This window comes from Globicephala melas, chromosome 3, assembly GCF_963455315.2.
Source record: "Globicephala melas chromosome 3, mGloMel1.2, whole genome shotgun sequence".
NCBI classification, from domain to species: domain Eukaryota; kingdom Metazoa; phylum Chordata; class Mammalia; order Artiodactyla; family Delphinidae; genus Globicephala; species Globicephala melas.
In genome coordinates, this window is record NC_083316.1 from 106,933,440 (window position 1) to 106,947,936 (window position 14,497).

General features: G+C 37.3%; 1 protein-coding gene across 1 annotated transcript in view; it reads left to right on the plus strand.

Moving 5' to 3' along the window:
• ADAMTS19 (ADAM metallopeptidase with thrombospondin type 1 motif 19) overlaps window positions 1–14,497 on the plus strand; it is a 280,962-nt gene that overhangs the window by 174,216 nt on the left and 92,249 nt on the right. Inside the window, exons 14-15 of the mRNA XM_070045097.1 lie at window positions 9,571–9,698; window positions 13,775–13,895. Coding sequence (XP_069901198.1) covers window positions 9,571–9,698; window positions 13,775–13,895 — 249 coding nt within the window. The remainder of the gene's footprint in view (window positions 1–9,570; window positions 9,699–13,774; window positions 13,896–14,497) is intronic.

The window sequence follows — 14,497 nt, forward strand, 5'->3', positions numbered from 1 at the left end:
ATTTTTGCATTTTATTTTCTTTCTTTTTTTATACAGCAGGTTCTTATTAGTCATCCATTTTATATGCATCAGTGTATACATGTCAATCCCAATATCCCAATTCATCACACCACCACCCCCAGCTCCCGCTGCTTTCCCCCTTTGGTGTCCATACGTTTGTTCTCTACATCTGTGTCTCAATTTCTTCCCTGCAAACCGGTTCATCTGTAGCATTTTTCTACATTCCACATATATGCATTAATATATGATATTTGTTTTTCTCTTTCTAACTTACTTCACTCTGTATGACAATCTCTAGATCCATCCACATCTCTGCAAATAAACCAATTTCGTTCCTTTTTATGGCTGAGTAATATTCCATTGTAAATATGTACCACTTCTCCTTTATCCATTTGTCTGTTGATGGGCATTTAGGTTGCTTCCATGACCTACCTATTGTAAATAGTGCTGCAGTGAACATTGGGGTTCATGTGTCTTTTTGAATTATGGTTTTCTCTGGGTATATGCCCAGTAGTGGGATTGCTGGATCATATGGTAATTCTATTTTTAGTTTTTTAAGGCTGTACTGTTCTCCATAGAGGTTGTATCAGTTTACAGTCCCACCAGCAGTGCAAGATGGTTCCCTTTTCTCCACACCCTCTCAAGCATTTGTTCTTTGTAGCTTTTCTGATGCTGCTCGTTCTAACTAGTGTGAGGTGATACCTCATTGTAGTTTTGATTTGCATTTCTCTAATAATTAGTGATGTTGAGCAGCTTTTCATGTGCTTCCTGGCCATCTGTATATCTTCTTTGGAGAAATGTCTGTTTAGGTCTTCTGCCCATTTTTGGATTGGGTTGTTTCTTTTTTTAATATTGAGCTGCATGAGCTGTTTATATATTTTGGAGATTAATCCTTTGTCTGTTGATTCATTTGCAAATATTTTCTCCCATTTGAGGGTTGTCTTTTCTTCTTCTTTATGGTTTCCTTTGCTGTGCGAAAGCTTTGAAGTTTCATTAGGTCCCATTTGTTTATTTTTGTCTATTTCCATTACTCTAAGAGGTGGATCAAAAAAGATCTTGCTGTGATTTATGTCAGAGTGTTCTTCCTATGTTTTCCTCTAAGAGTTTTATAGTGTCCAGTCTTACATTTAGGTCTTGAATCCATTTTGAGTTTGTTTTTATATATGGTGTTAGGGAGTGTTCTAATTTCATTCTTTTACATGTAGCTGTCCAGTTTTCCCAGCACCACTTATTGAAGAGACTGTCTTTTCTCCATTGTATATCCTTGCCTCCTTTGTCATAGATTGGTTAACCATAGGTGCGTGGGTTTATCTCTGGGCTTTCTCTCTTGTTCCATTGATCTGTATTTCTGTTTTTGTGCCAGTACCATATTGTCTTGATTACTATAGCTTTGTAGTATAGTCTGAAGTCAGGGAGTCTGATTCCTCCAGCTCCGTTTCCCTCAAGACTGCTTTGACTATTCGGCGTCTTTTGTGTCTCCATACAAATTTTAAGATTCTTTGTTCTAGTTCCGTAAAAATTGCCATTGGTAATTTGATAGGGATTGCATTGAATCTGTAGATTGCTTTGGGTAGTAGAGTCATTTTCACAATATTGATTCTTCCAGTCCAAGAACATGGTATATCTCTCCATCTGTTGGTATCATCTTTAATTTCTTTCATCAGTGTCTTATAGTTTTCTGCATACAGGTCTTTTGTCTCCCTAGGTAGGTTTATTCCTAGGTATTTTATTCTTTTTGTTGCAGTGGTAAATGGGAGTGTTTCCTTAATTTCTCTTTCAGATTTTTCATCATTAGTGTTTAGGAATGCAAGAGATTTCTGTGCATTAATTTTGTATCCTGCAACTTTACCAAATTCATTGATTAGCTCTAGTAGTTTTCTGGTGGCATCTTTAGGATTCTCTATATATAGTATCATGTCACCTGCAAACAGTGACAGTTTTACTTTTTCTTTTCCAGTTTGTATTCCTTTTATTTCCTTTTCTTCTCTGATTGCCGTGGCTAGGACTTCCAAAACTTGTTGAATAATAGTGGTGAGAGTGGACATCCTTGTATTATTCCTGATCTTAGAGGAAATCCTTTCAGTTTTTCACCATTGAGAATGATGTTTGCTGGGGGTTTGTCGTATATGGTCTTTATTATGTTGAGGTAGGTCCCCTCTATGTCCACTTTCTGGTGAGTTTTTTTAATCATAAATGGGTGTTGAATTTTGTCAAAAGCTTTTTCTGCATTTATTGAGATGATCATATGGTTTTTATCCTTCAGTTTGTTAATATGGTGTATCACATTGATTGATTTGAGTATACTGAAGAATCCTTGCATCCCTGGGATAAATCCCACTTGATCATGGTGTATGATCCTTTTAATGTGTTGTTGGATTCTGTTTTCTAGTATTTTATTGAGGATTTCTGCATATATATTCATCAGTGATATCGGTCTGTAATTTTCTTTTTTTGTAGTATCTTTGTCTGGTTTTGGTATCAGGGTGATGGTGCCCTCGTAGAGTGAGTTTGGGAGTGTTCCTTCCTCTGCAATTTTTGGAAGAGTTTGAGAAGGATGGGTGTTAGCGCTTCTCTAAATGTTTGATAGAAATCACCTGTGAAGCCATCTGCTCCCAGACTTTTGTTTGTTGGAAGATTTTTAATCACAGTTTCAATTTTATTACTTGTGATTGGTCTGTTCATATTTTCTATTTCTTCCTGTTTTAGCCTTGGAAGGTTATACCTTTCTAAGAATTTGTCTATTTCTTCCAGGTTGTCCATTTTATTGGTATAGAGTTGTTTGTAGTAGTCTCTTAGGATGCTTTGTATTTCTGCGGTGTCTGTTGTAACTTCTCCTTTTTCATTTCTAATTTTATTGATTTGAGTCCTCTCCCTTTTTCTTGATGAGTCTGGCTAATGGTTTATCAATTTTGTTTATCTTCTCAAAGTACCAGATTTTATTTTTATTGATCTTTGCTATTGTTTTCTTTGTTTCTCTTTCATTTATTTCTGCTCTGATCTTTATGATTTCTTTCCTTCTGCTAACGTTGGGTTTTGTTTGTTCTTCTTTCTTTCGTTCCTTTAGGTGTAACGTTAGATTGTTTATTTGAGATTTTTCTTGTTTCTTGAGGTAGGCTTGTATAGCTATAAACTTCCCTCTTAGAACTGCTTTTGCTGCATCCCATAGGTTTTGGATTTTCGTGTTTTCTTTGTCATTTGTCTCTAGGTATTTTTTGATTTCCTCTTTGATTTCCTCAGTGATCTTTTGGTTATTTAATAACGTATTGTTTAGCCTCCATGTGGTTGTGTTTTTTACGATTTTTTCCCTGTAATTGATTTCTAATCTCATAGCGTTGTGGTCAGAAAAGATGCTTGATATGATTTCAGTTTTCTAAAATTTACTGAGGCTTGATTTGTGACCCAAGATGTGATCTATCCTGGAGAATGTTCTGTGCACCCTTGAGAAGAAAGTGTAATCTGCTGTTTTTGGATGGAATGTCCTATAAATGTCAATTAAATCTATCTGGTCTATTGTGTCATTTAAAGTTTGTGTTTTCTTATTACTTTTCTGTTTCGATGATCTGTCCATTGGTGTAAGTGAGGTGTTAAAGTCCCCCACTATTATTGTGTTACTGTCCATTTCCTCTTTTATAGCTGTTAGCATTTGTCTTATGTATTGGGTGCTCCTATGTTGGGTACATATATATTTATAATTGTTATATCTTCTTCTTAGATTGATCCCTTGATCATTATGTAGTGTTCTTCCTTGTCTCTTGTAACATTCTTTATTTTAAAGTTTATCTGATATGAGTATTGCTACTCCAGCTTTCTTTTGATTTCCATTTTCATGGAATATCTTTTTCCATCCCCTCACTTTCAGTCTGTATGTGTCCCTAGGTCTGAAGTGGGTCTCTTGTAGACAGCATATATATGGGTCTTGTTTTTGTATCCATTCAGGAAACCTGTGTCTTTTGTTGGAGCATTTAATCCATTCACATTTAAGGTAATTATCAATATGTATCTTCCTATTATCATTTTCTTAATTGTTTTGGGTTTGGTTTTGTAGGTCCTTTTCTTCTCTTTGTTTTCCACTTAGAGAAGTTCCTCTGGCATTTGTTGTAGAGTTGGTTTGTTGGTGGTGAATTCTCTTAGCTTTTGCTTGTCTGTAAACCTTTTGATTTCTCCATCGAATCTGAATGAGATCCTTGCTGGGTAAAGTAATCTTGGTTATAGGTTCTTTCCTTTCATCACTTTAAGTATATCATGCCACTCCCTTCTGGCTTGTAGAGTTTCTGCTGAGAGATCAGCTGTTAACCTTATGGGAGTTCCCTTGTTTGTTATTTGTCGTTTTTCCCTTGCTGCTTCAATATTTTTTCTTTGTCTTTAATTTTTGCCAATTTTTTTTTCTTTTTTTTTTTTTTGCTGTACGCGGGCCTCTCACTGTTGTGGCCTCTCCCGTTGCGGAGCACAGGCTCCGGATACGCAGGCTCAGCAGCCATGGCCCACAGTCCCAGCCGCTCCATGGCATGTAGGGTCTTCCCAGACCGGGGCACGAACCCATGTCCCCTGCATCTGGAGGTGGACTCAACCACTGCACCACCAGGGAAGCCGGCCAATTTGATTACTATGTGTCTCGGCATGTTTCTCCTTGGGTTTATCCTGTATGGGACTCTCTGCGCTTCCTGGACTTGGGTGGCTATTTCCTTTCCCATGTTAGGGAAGTTTTTGACTATAATCTCTTCATATATTTTCTAGGGTCGTTTCTCTGTCTTTTCTCCTTCTGGGATGCCTATAATGCGAATGTTGTTGCGTTTAATGTTGTCCCAGAGGTCTCTTAGGCTGTCTTCATTTCTTTTCATTCTTTTTTCTTTATTTTGTTCCACAGCAATGAATTCCACCATTCTGTCTTCCAGGTCACTTTTCCATTCTTCTGCCTCAGTTATTCTGCTATTGATTCCTTCTAGTGTATTTTTCATGTCAGTTATTGTATTGTTCATCTCTGTTTGTTTGTTCTTTTGTTCTTTTTTTTTTTTTTTTTTTTGCGGTACGCAGGCCTCTCACCGCTGCAGCCCCTCCCACTACAGAGCACAGGCTCCAGACGCACAGGCTCAGTGGCCATGGCTCACGGGCCCAGCCACTCCGTGGCATGCGGGACCCTCCCAAACCGGGGCATGAACCCGCGTCCCCTGCATCGGCAGGCGGACTCCCAACCACTGCGCCACCAGGGAAGCCCTGTTTGTTTGTTCTTTAATTGTTATAGATCTTTGTTGAACATTTCTTGCATCTTCTCAATCTTTGCCTCCATTCTTTTTCCAAGGTCCTGGATCATCTTCACTATCATTATTCTGAATTCTTTTTTCTGGAAGGTTGCCTATCTCCACTTCATTTAGTTGTTTTTCTGGGGTTTTATCTTGTTCCTTCATCTGGTACATAACCCTCTGCCTTTTCATCTTGTCTATCTTTCTGTGAGTGTGGTTTTTGTTCCACAGGCTCAAGGATTGTAGTTCTTCTTCTGCTATCTCTAACTGTTCTTTATGCCTGTGTCCTCATACCTCCTTCAGTCTCAACATAGCCAGAGTGATGCATTTAAAATGTCAGTCATGTCATGTTATTCTTCCATTCAGAAGCCTTCAGTGTCTTCCCAGCTCACTAAAAGTCCAAAATTCTTCTAATGGTCTCGAAGGTCCTCAGCTCCCTGGCTTCCTGTTACCCTCTAAGTTCAGCTGTACTGTGCCTGCATCACACCTTGCCACCACACTGGCTCCCTTCTGTCTTAGTGTCTTGGAAGTTGTTGTTTTCTCTGGTGAATTACTTTTCCCAGATAGCAGTATGATTCATTCTCTCACCTCCTTGTGATCTTTTCATAAATATTGACTCAGTGCTTTTCCTTCCCCTGCTTTATTCTTTTTTCACAGACCTTATCATCATCTATCATAATATTTTTATTTTACTTGTTTATGTCCCCCCTCAAATAATAATTGTTAGAGCAAGAGTTGTATTTTATGCATTGCTATGTGTTTAGCACTGTAAGCAGTATCTGAACAGAGTAGACACTTAATAAATATTTAGTGAAAGAATGATATGTCTTATGGGAATTTTCTGTAGTGACCTATCCTGGCCCCTCTTCTCACTAAACGTCCTTCTTGGCATAATCTTACTTATTCACTAGGTTTTATTTATCATCCGAATGCTAAAGGCACACAAACATTTATCTCCAACCTAGATCTCTCTGTCCTGAGCTCCTTACCTGTTTACCCCTATGTTGCATGAACTTGTCCACTCAGCATCCCATTCATCTCTAACTCAGCATGGTTCAAGTTCAACATACCCCTTCCCCTTTTCCTTTCTCTCACTCCCACCATCTCTCCTCTTACTGTGCTCTCTCATGGAGCATAGCATCATGATCAGCCTCATTACCAAGCTAAGCCAGAATCCTTCTGCCTCAATCTCCATCCCCCTGTAATCAATCAGCACACCCTATTTGTCCAAACCTTTCTTTGTTTGCCAGCATCTTTGTTCATGATTGCACCATCTCTGACCTGGATTCTTCAAACGGCTTCCTCACTGTCTCTCAGACCCTCCTTCAACCCCTACTCCTCATTTCAGACAGGCTGGCCTTTTTGAAGGCCAAAACCATCAGACACTGTGCCAAGGAATACCCTTCCACAAATCCCGTTACTGTCAGGACCAATCTCAAACTTTATTACCTGGTTTATAAGACCATTACTGTGACCTGCCCCCTTTAACGTCTCTGGCCTCATCTCCATCATTCCCTTCTGTAATGTCCAGCACTGCCAGGCCGAATTTCATTTCATCCCTCAGATACATCATGTTTTCTTAATTCTGGGCCTATAAATATGCACGTTTCTTGGCACAATATCCTCTCTTTCTCAAGCTTTAATCTCTTTCCCCGTTTATTTACCTTGAAAACTTCTACTGATTTTCTGGACTCAGTTTATGACAAGTTCTCTAGGAAAAAAGAATCCCGCTGATCTTCCATATAGGATACGCACCCCTGCCAAGTGCTCCACAAGACCCTGCTGAAGCAGATTTTAATGCATCTCTATTCCCTCTATTGTCTGTGCCTAGTGTACTGTCTGGCAGTTATTAAGCTTCTGATCGATATTTGTTGCATTAATTTAAGTATATAAGTAATATTTTTCCATGGTAAAAATAAAGTCAATATGACAGTTCAAATCCTGAAAATCATCATCTGATCCTGGGTTAATTCTACATCTGCCTCCAACTGGCTGTGTGATTTGATAATATTTACTTCATTTGAGACCTGTTTACTCACATGTGAAATAAGAGATAGGAAACAGGTTCCCTCCAGATTTTAAAAGAAAATCAGAGTTGTATGGGAGCCAATTTAAAATATTAAAACTGTTTGAAATCACAATTAAGGGAGCTCCTGACTCTTATAAAGTGTTGTTTATCATCAGAATGATCCTTAATAGATATTTATATAATTAGCAGGGTACCATTTTTGATAATTCTGTGACATGTATCAATCAAACATGTCAGTCTGTATGATGAATAAAAGACACAACAATAGTTTTTATGTATTAGAGCCATACGGAAGAAATTGAAATATACAAGTCTTTTAAAAACCCCAAGTTTTCGATACTTTAAAATGCAAGTGGCTATTTCTGTTTTTTTAGGTAACACATGAATCTCTGGCTAAGAGAATTAAATATAAGGTATCAATACAGTAGTGAACATTTATTTTTAGAGAAAAAAAGGTGCATGGCTTTAACATTCAGGTATTTTGCATACTCTGTGCTGAAATTTGGCGGAAATCCATGTTTAATGCATACCTTGGAAAGGGGTGGTCTCTTAAATCAAGACAGAGCCTGCCTGCCAAGTACTGGCATGTTACATGGATCACTATAATGTCACAATCTCAAGGGTGTACTCCAGGAAGGAAGATTGGTATCAAATTTTGATGTCATCTATAAGGCTAAAGTAAGTACAGTAAATTGACAATATGTAAAAGGAGGAATACAATGTTTTTATCTGAGTTCTTGCTTGGAATGTAAATGGAATATTCTAGACTAACTTCTTTCAACATCATTCTTATATCTGGTTTGCTCCTCTCTTCAGTGAAAACTCCAGAAAGAGAATAGTGAGGTGTGTGTGTGTGTGTGTGTGTGTGTGTGTGTGTGTTTGTATATATATGTCACTATTAAAGTGTTGCAATGACAGCAGCTGTTTTTAATTCCAAAGATATGACATAGTAAGTAGTCACTGAATAAACATAACCTACTTTGAGGTGTGAGAGCACACTGAACTGCTTTATTGCAGCGTATAATAGCATCTTAAAGGGAAATTTCAAAACCATTCACATTAAAGGCCATGGTACAACTCCCCAAAATTGTTCAGACCAGTATCCAGAAGCCACATGTGAAAACTGTTTGAAATGTTCAATTCTGAAGGCTCATTTAACTGTCTGTCTTCTCTTTGCCAAGTGATACCCTGTTCCATGCCTCTGGCTGTTATTTGGTATTTATAGAATGCCATCAGCATACGTGGAACTTTACTGAAGACATAAGCGAAGATCAGTGTCAGAGACTGTAAACTATCTTCCATTCTATTTGTATGAGCTTAATAAACAGTAAAGGGCCTGACTGGTGTCAAGCCAATAGAGTAGTAATGTAACCTGGAAATTGCTCTGAAGTTTCTGATTTGGATAATCCTACTACTGGTGTTACCAAATACTACAGCTCCTCTGCAGGATGCTTAGAAATAGAAACGGCACTTTGAAACTGTTTTGCCACTTTCTGACTGAGCCTAATAGGCAAGTGTTTTAACTCTAACGCTCCTACCTTATTGTTTAAGGAAGCACTGAAGGTGACTGCCACCCATTCAAGAATTCTTTACCTAGAACTGTAGTTCTCACCCTAAACATCATACATCCTGACATGCTTTCTGAGTAAGCAATGAAGAGGGTGAGTCCCAGCTAGCACTTCAGCAACTGTGCATTCCAATGGATGTTCTCATGGGATTGTATTGCATTGCTAAACATCCTCGCAATGGAAAATCTTACAAGAATTGTTCATCTTAGAAGTTCTTCTTTCTCCCTTTACTAATTTTTCAATTAGAAAATGCCAAATGCATAGGATTTTAAATTAGTGTATTGGAATTTAGAAGTGAGACATCAAGAAAGGCTTCATGAATAAAGTAAATCTTAAATAGGCAGAAATCTGATATGTTCTTAAAATTAAAATGACTTCATGCCAAAAGATACGAGCAAAAAATGGGAGTATGCAAAATATTTTTCACGAAGAATGCTTGGTTTGTGTGTGGTAGAGGTTTAGTGCCAGAAAATAATAAATGGTACATTTAAAAAATAATTTGAAGGCATAATTCTTAAGAAGGAGATTAATATTCATTGGATACCTATTTTTGCTCAGGCATCGTCTCATTTACTACTTACAATAACCCTCTAGTGTTATATATTCTAATAGTGCATTACTCAGTTAATATCAGATTATATTATTTTACTCCTAACTGTTCTGAAAAATAAAGCTTGAGGTAAAAATATTTATGGAACAAATTTTGTTCATTTATTTTTATCCACTCTGTATGTAGAAAAACCATGTGCCTTGTTTTGCTCTCCTGTTGGAAAAGAACAGCCTATTCTTCTATCAGAACAAGTGTTGGATGGAACTTCTTGTGGATATCAGGGATTAGATATCTGTGCAAATGGCAGGTGTCAGGTAAGACATTCCAAAAGGGAAAGTATATATGCTGAGGGAGGATTGGGGGACCTTCGAGCAGCTGCACAGTACAGTGGAAAGCTCTGCCTCAACTGTGATCTTCAGGAAGTCTGATCTGCTTTGAAAGTCCATTTCTTCGTCTGTATAATGAAGAGTTCAGACTAGAAAATATATAATACTCATTACTAGCTGAAAGAATCTGAAAATTTTATTCTGTAACGTACATATTACAGGTGTAAAATTGTGACACTTTGGGCATTCCAGACCAGAAACTCAAGCACTCCAGTTCTCCATGACTTGTGTCCAAGACTGAGCCATGTGGCAAAAACCTATAAAATCAGTCTTATTACTCAAAGTATCATCAACATTCTTGAATCAGCTGATTTCTAAATGTACATTCAATTTTTTATTATACTTAAGCATTTCATTTGCCTTTCTATTTCTTTTTAAAAATAATCTCCATCTACTATGTGCATTTATGTGCTTTTCTTTATTTATCATTAGAAAGGAGACATTCTGGGCTTCCCTGGTGGCGCAGTGGTTGAGAGTCCGCCTGCCGATGCAGGGGACACGGGTTCGTGTGCCGGTCCGGGACGATCCCACATGCCGCGGAGCGGCTGGGCCCGTGAGCCATGACCGCTGAGCCTGCACGTCCAGAGCCTGTGCTCCTCAACGGGAGAGGCCACAACAGTGAGAGGCCTGCGTACCGCAAAAAAAAAAAAAAAAAAGGAGACATTCTGTTAAAATGAATATGAATAGTGTAGTGGAAAGATCAAACGCTAAAGCTTTGAAGTTGCTAGTTACAGGTCTGCCACTGTCTCAGGTTGGCTTCCCCTGGAAGATTATTATGCAGGAAGTATAATACCAGGTGTTTTCATGATCAACATGTATGCAGAGCAGGAAGGAGGCAGGACTGAGCACAGGGAGCATTTGGGCTTGGTACAGTCGCAAGATGTCAGCTGACCGTGTGAGGAGCATTGTGGCTGGGATGGCTCTTCAAAGTTGTCCCCATTTGGGGTGAGAAAACCAGACCTTTTTAACCCCCATTATCTACTAGTGTTTGGATACAAGCTGTCCCAGGGGATGAGGGGGATGTGATCTTGGGAAACGCAGATTTCTTTAGGCTAGCCATTTTCTGAACAGGGCTGAAGGCTAAGAGCCATCAGCTGATAAATTTCCCAGGCGTGGAAGGAAAATATGTACGTCCTTTAGTAATAAAAGAGGTATCTGAGTGGAGGAGGACTGAATCCACGACAACCACTAGGAAACTGTGTTCTCGGGAAAATCACTTAAAATATGTATGTGTCCATTAATCTGTAAAATGAAATAGGCAGGCCAGTGGTCATTGACTTTTTTGTGCAATACACTCCTTTGAGAATTTGATAAAAGTTTTGGTTTCTTCCTATAAAAAACGCATACCTGACCACACAGGCACACACACGCATGTGCACACATGCTCCAAAATTTGAAAACAATTACAAGCTATGGATGGATCAATCTGTGGTCCAATAGAAGTCTATAGACTTCTGGATAAAAACTTGGAAACATCGTGAAACTTAAATGCTTTAGCAGCTCTCAGATTCTTTATTTTGCCATCATGCTCTAACATTTAAAGCGTAGAATCATGCAATATAATTGGTATAAGAGACAGTCTTATAATTACATATTAATTTCCTTTATTCTTTAACAGAATATGGCAGTAGCCTGAAATATAATTTTTCATTTGTCTATTTAAAAATCATTGCAATTATTTATCTATACATATTTTGTTTTCAAAACTGTATGTTGTGCAATTAAAACTTTTATCTTTATCATTTTATGTAAATGTCAGATTAGTATATGACTTAAACGAATTTAGCTTTCAAAAGAAATTATTTTCCTAACTCTATATGTCAAATATAATAGCTTACATTGCTGTGCTTTTCACTTAACAGTATTGTGTAAGCCAGATCTTTTATAGAGTCCCTAGGTAAACATAAAAGTAACAGCAACAACAACAAAAAATTCTGCATAAGTGTTATGTGAACCTGATGATTATAATTAAAGTTCTGTGAAATGAGTTGTAACTTCTGACAGCATTGGAATACTTCAGGATTCTGGCTTTTTAACTAACATGCTTCATTCTGTCTTTCAGTATAATTAAAAGCACGCTTCCTTTTTTGTTTCTGACAACCCTCTGTATACTGGGTTTGGCTAGAGTGTTTTATTTTTATCATAAAACATACACCATTGAAGTTGAATGTAGAATTCTAAACTTGGTGAGTGGACTAAGGAGGGCAATTGAAAATAGACAGCTTTCTCCTGGTGACCCAGTTTGGCTCCCTGGCATTTCTATCCTGGAAGAGGATAGAGAAAACTCTCCTCTGTATTATCATGGTACCTGCCAGTCTCCAGCCTGCCATTGGTACTTCAGGTACCTGCCACCAGTTAAACAGTATTGTCTTTTCCAAGTCATTCATCCTCAACTTTTAGAGTTATGTGAGCATATCTCGATAAGTGTGGATACTTGAGGCTACCAGTTACAAAATACTAACTCTTTTATTCTTATTTTAAGCTTATGTGATTATTGAGCCATGGCATTATGTCTATCCCTGCCTTTTATTTTAGATTTTACAAACTTATACTATCCCAGTTACAAGGGTTACAAAAAACTAAGAGACAACTAGGTACTAATTTATTCAATCATTTAACTACTATTTATCAAGTTTATTATGTTTGCTGAGAAACAAGTCGGATGCTAGGGATAGAGCAATAAAGGCACTTTTTATCATTTCAAAATCACTCTAAACTCTACTCTAAATTTTCTCCTCATTTGTACATGAAGGAGAGACTTTTTCTTTAACCCCAGGACTCTCAGGTCTTTTCATGGCTCCTGATCAGTGAACTCTGACCATATCTTTGTTGTATTTTGAGAATTTCCTGCGGTGACCGCCTCTTTCATCCAGAAACATTCTCTTCATTTCTCCCTGAATAAGCTTTGATTCGCTGGTCAGCGTTCTCCACTATTACATTGTTTTGTCTACTTCTTGACACTGATACACACCCTCATGACAAAGGGAAAGGATGCTGTATTATGCAGGTTTAATGCGATTTTTGCTTTCTTGGGATATTCATCCTGCAGCTGCATTTTATAACCTGCTCCTTCCCACAACCAACACCACCGACACCAACCACAGAAAAAGACCCTGGTTGTTTTTCTGTTTTATGTGATATTTAAAAAATTTATTTAAATAATTGTAACTTGTTATAAATGGATGTAACATCAGTCAGTCTTGCAGCTTCTTCTTGATTAGGGGTGATGGTATAATTCTACCATTTATTTCTGACAGTACAGACATTAACTTATGCACTTTGAGTATGCACAACTTTGCAAAATATCATATTTTCTGAACATCAAAGGGAGACCAACATTATTCACTAGAAAAGAGTCAATGATTTAATCTAAGAAGATTCATATTAACATCATTCTTCTGGGAACATATAAAAATTAATTATCCCACTGTTACTGTTTTCTTATAGCAACCATAGGTTGTGAGCAATTCTTACTCACTCATGCGTTAGATGCCAAAGAAGTTGGGGATAGAAGTTTATTGGTGAACTGTAATGAATGTAAACATTTATATTTGGTTTCCACAGAGTTAATATTTAATACTCAGCATCTCCTCTTCAACCACTTTAGGAGTGAAGCCACCCATCCATACGGTGAAGCTTATCTGTTCTATGTTGAGTAGAATGAATTAGATTTATCATGTTATATTTAATAGAAATGTGACTTCCTTTGGGATTTATGTAAATTGCATTTGTCTCAATAATAGTTTTCCAAATTGCTTTAGGATACCATTTAATTCTTAATATAAGAAAAATACTTTTATCACTACCCTACTTTGGACAATTTACAGGTGGTATTATTTGACATGAGCTTGCTGTATTAGTTTGCACCAGAGAATATGGCATTTTATTAGTTTGTAAAATAAATATGTCTAGTTTGTAGAGACTAGGTTTGTCCTAAAGTAGTGGTTAAAAGAGAAAAGAAGAAAAAGCTCATTTTATGATGTACTGTCATTCTCTTGTTGCAGAAAGTTGGCTGTGATGGTTTATTAGGGTCTCTTGCAAGGGAAGATCATTGTGGTGTATGCAATGGCAATGGAAAATCATGCAAAATCATTAAAGGAGATTTTAATCACACCAGAGGAGCAGGTGATTATTGTTTTATTTTTTCAAGGTTAACAATCCAAATAATCTCTGGGGGCAGATTACATTGAACTTAACTTAGAAATGACAGTTCTGATTCTGTTGAAGACTTTTGTAATGGGTATTGAATGATTTTTTGCAATGACATACAGTACATGTGATATGAGCCAGAAATTCTAACAAGCCCATTTCCCAATACTGAAAACATGAAATCATTTGTTGTGCATTTAATAAATTGGAGCAGCAAGGGAATAATCTAATTTGCATTGGCTAATGTTATCAGGTTTCTACAGACCTTATCCTCCAATGCAAATTATTGATGTCTAACAGAGAATGATGATTTGTAACAGCCTGAAGCAACTATTGAGAGTAATTAGTCTTCAGGTTTTCAGCTTTCCATTTTCTTTATTTTTTTCCTAATGTTTTTACTAAATTCAAAAGGAATTAATTTTTTAAAAGAGAGAGTCTATAGCAATGTAACATGTTGGAAACTATAACAGGGAGTCAGAAGATGTGGGCTGATGTTCCAGATATATTAAGAGAGGGAACATGTCCTCTCTTGTTGTCTTTCCTCATCTATAAATACTAACACTCAGGGGATATGAGGA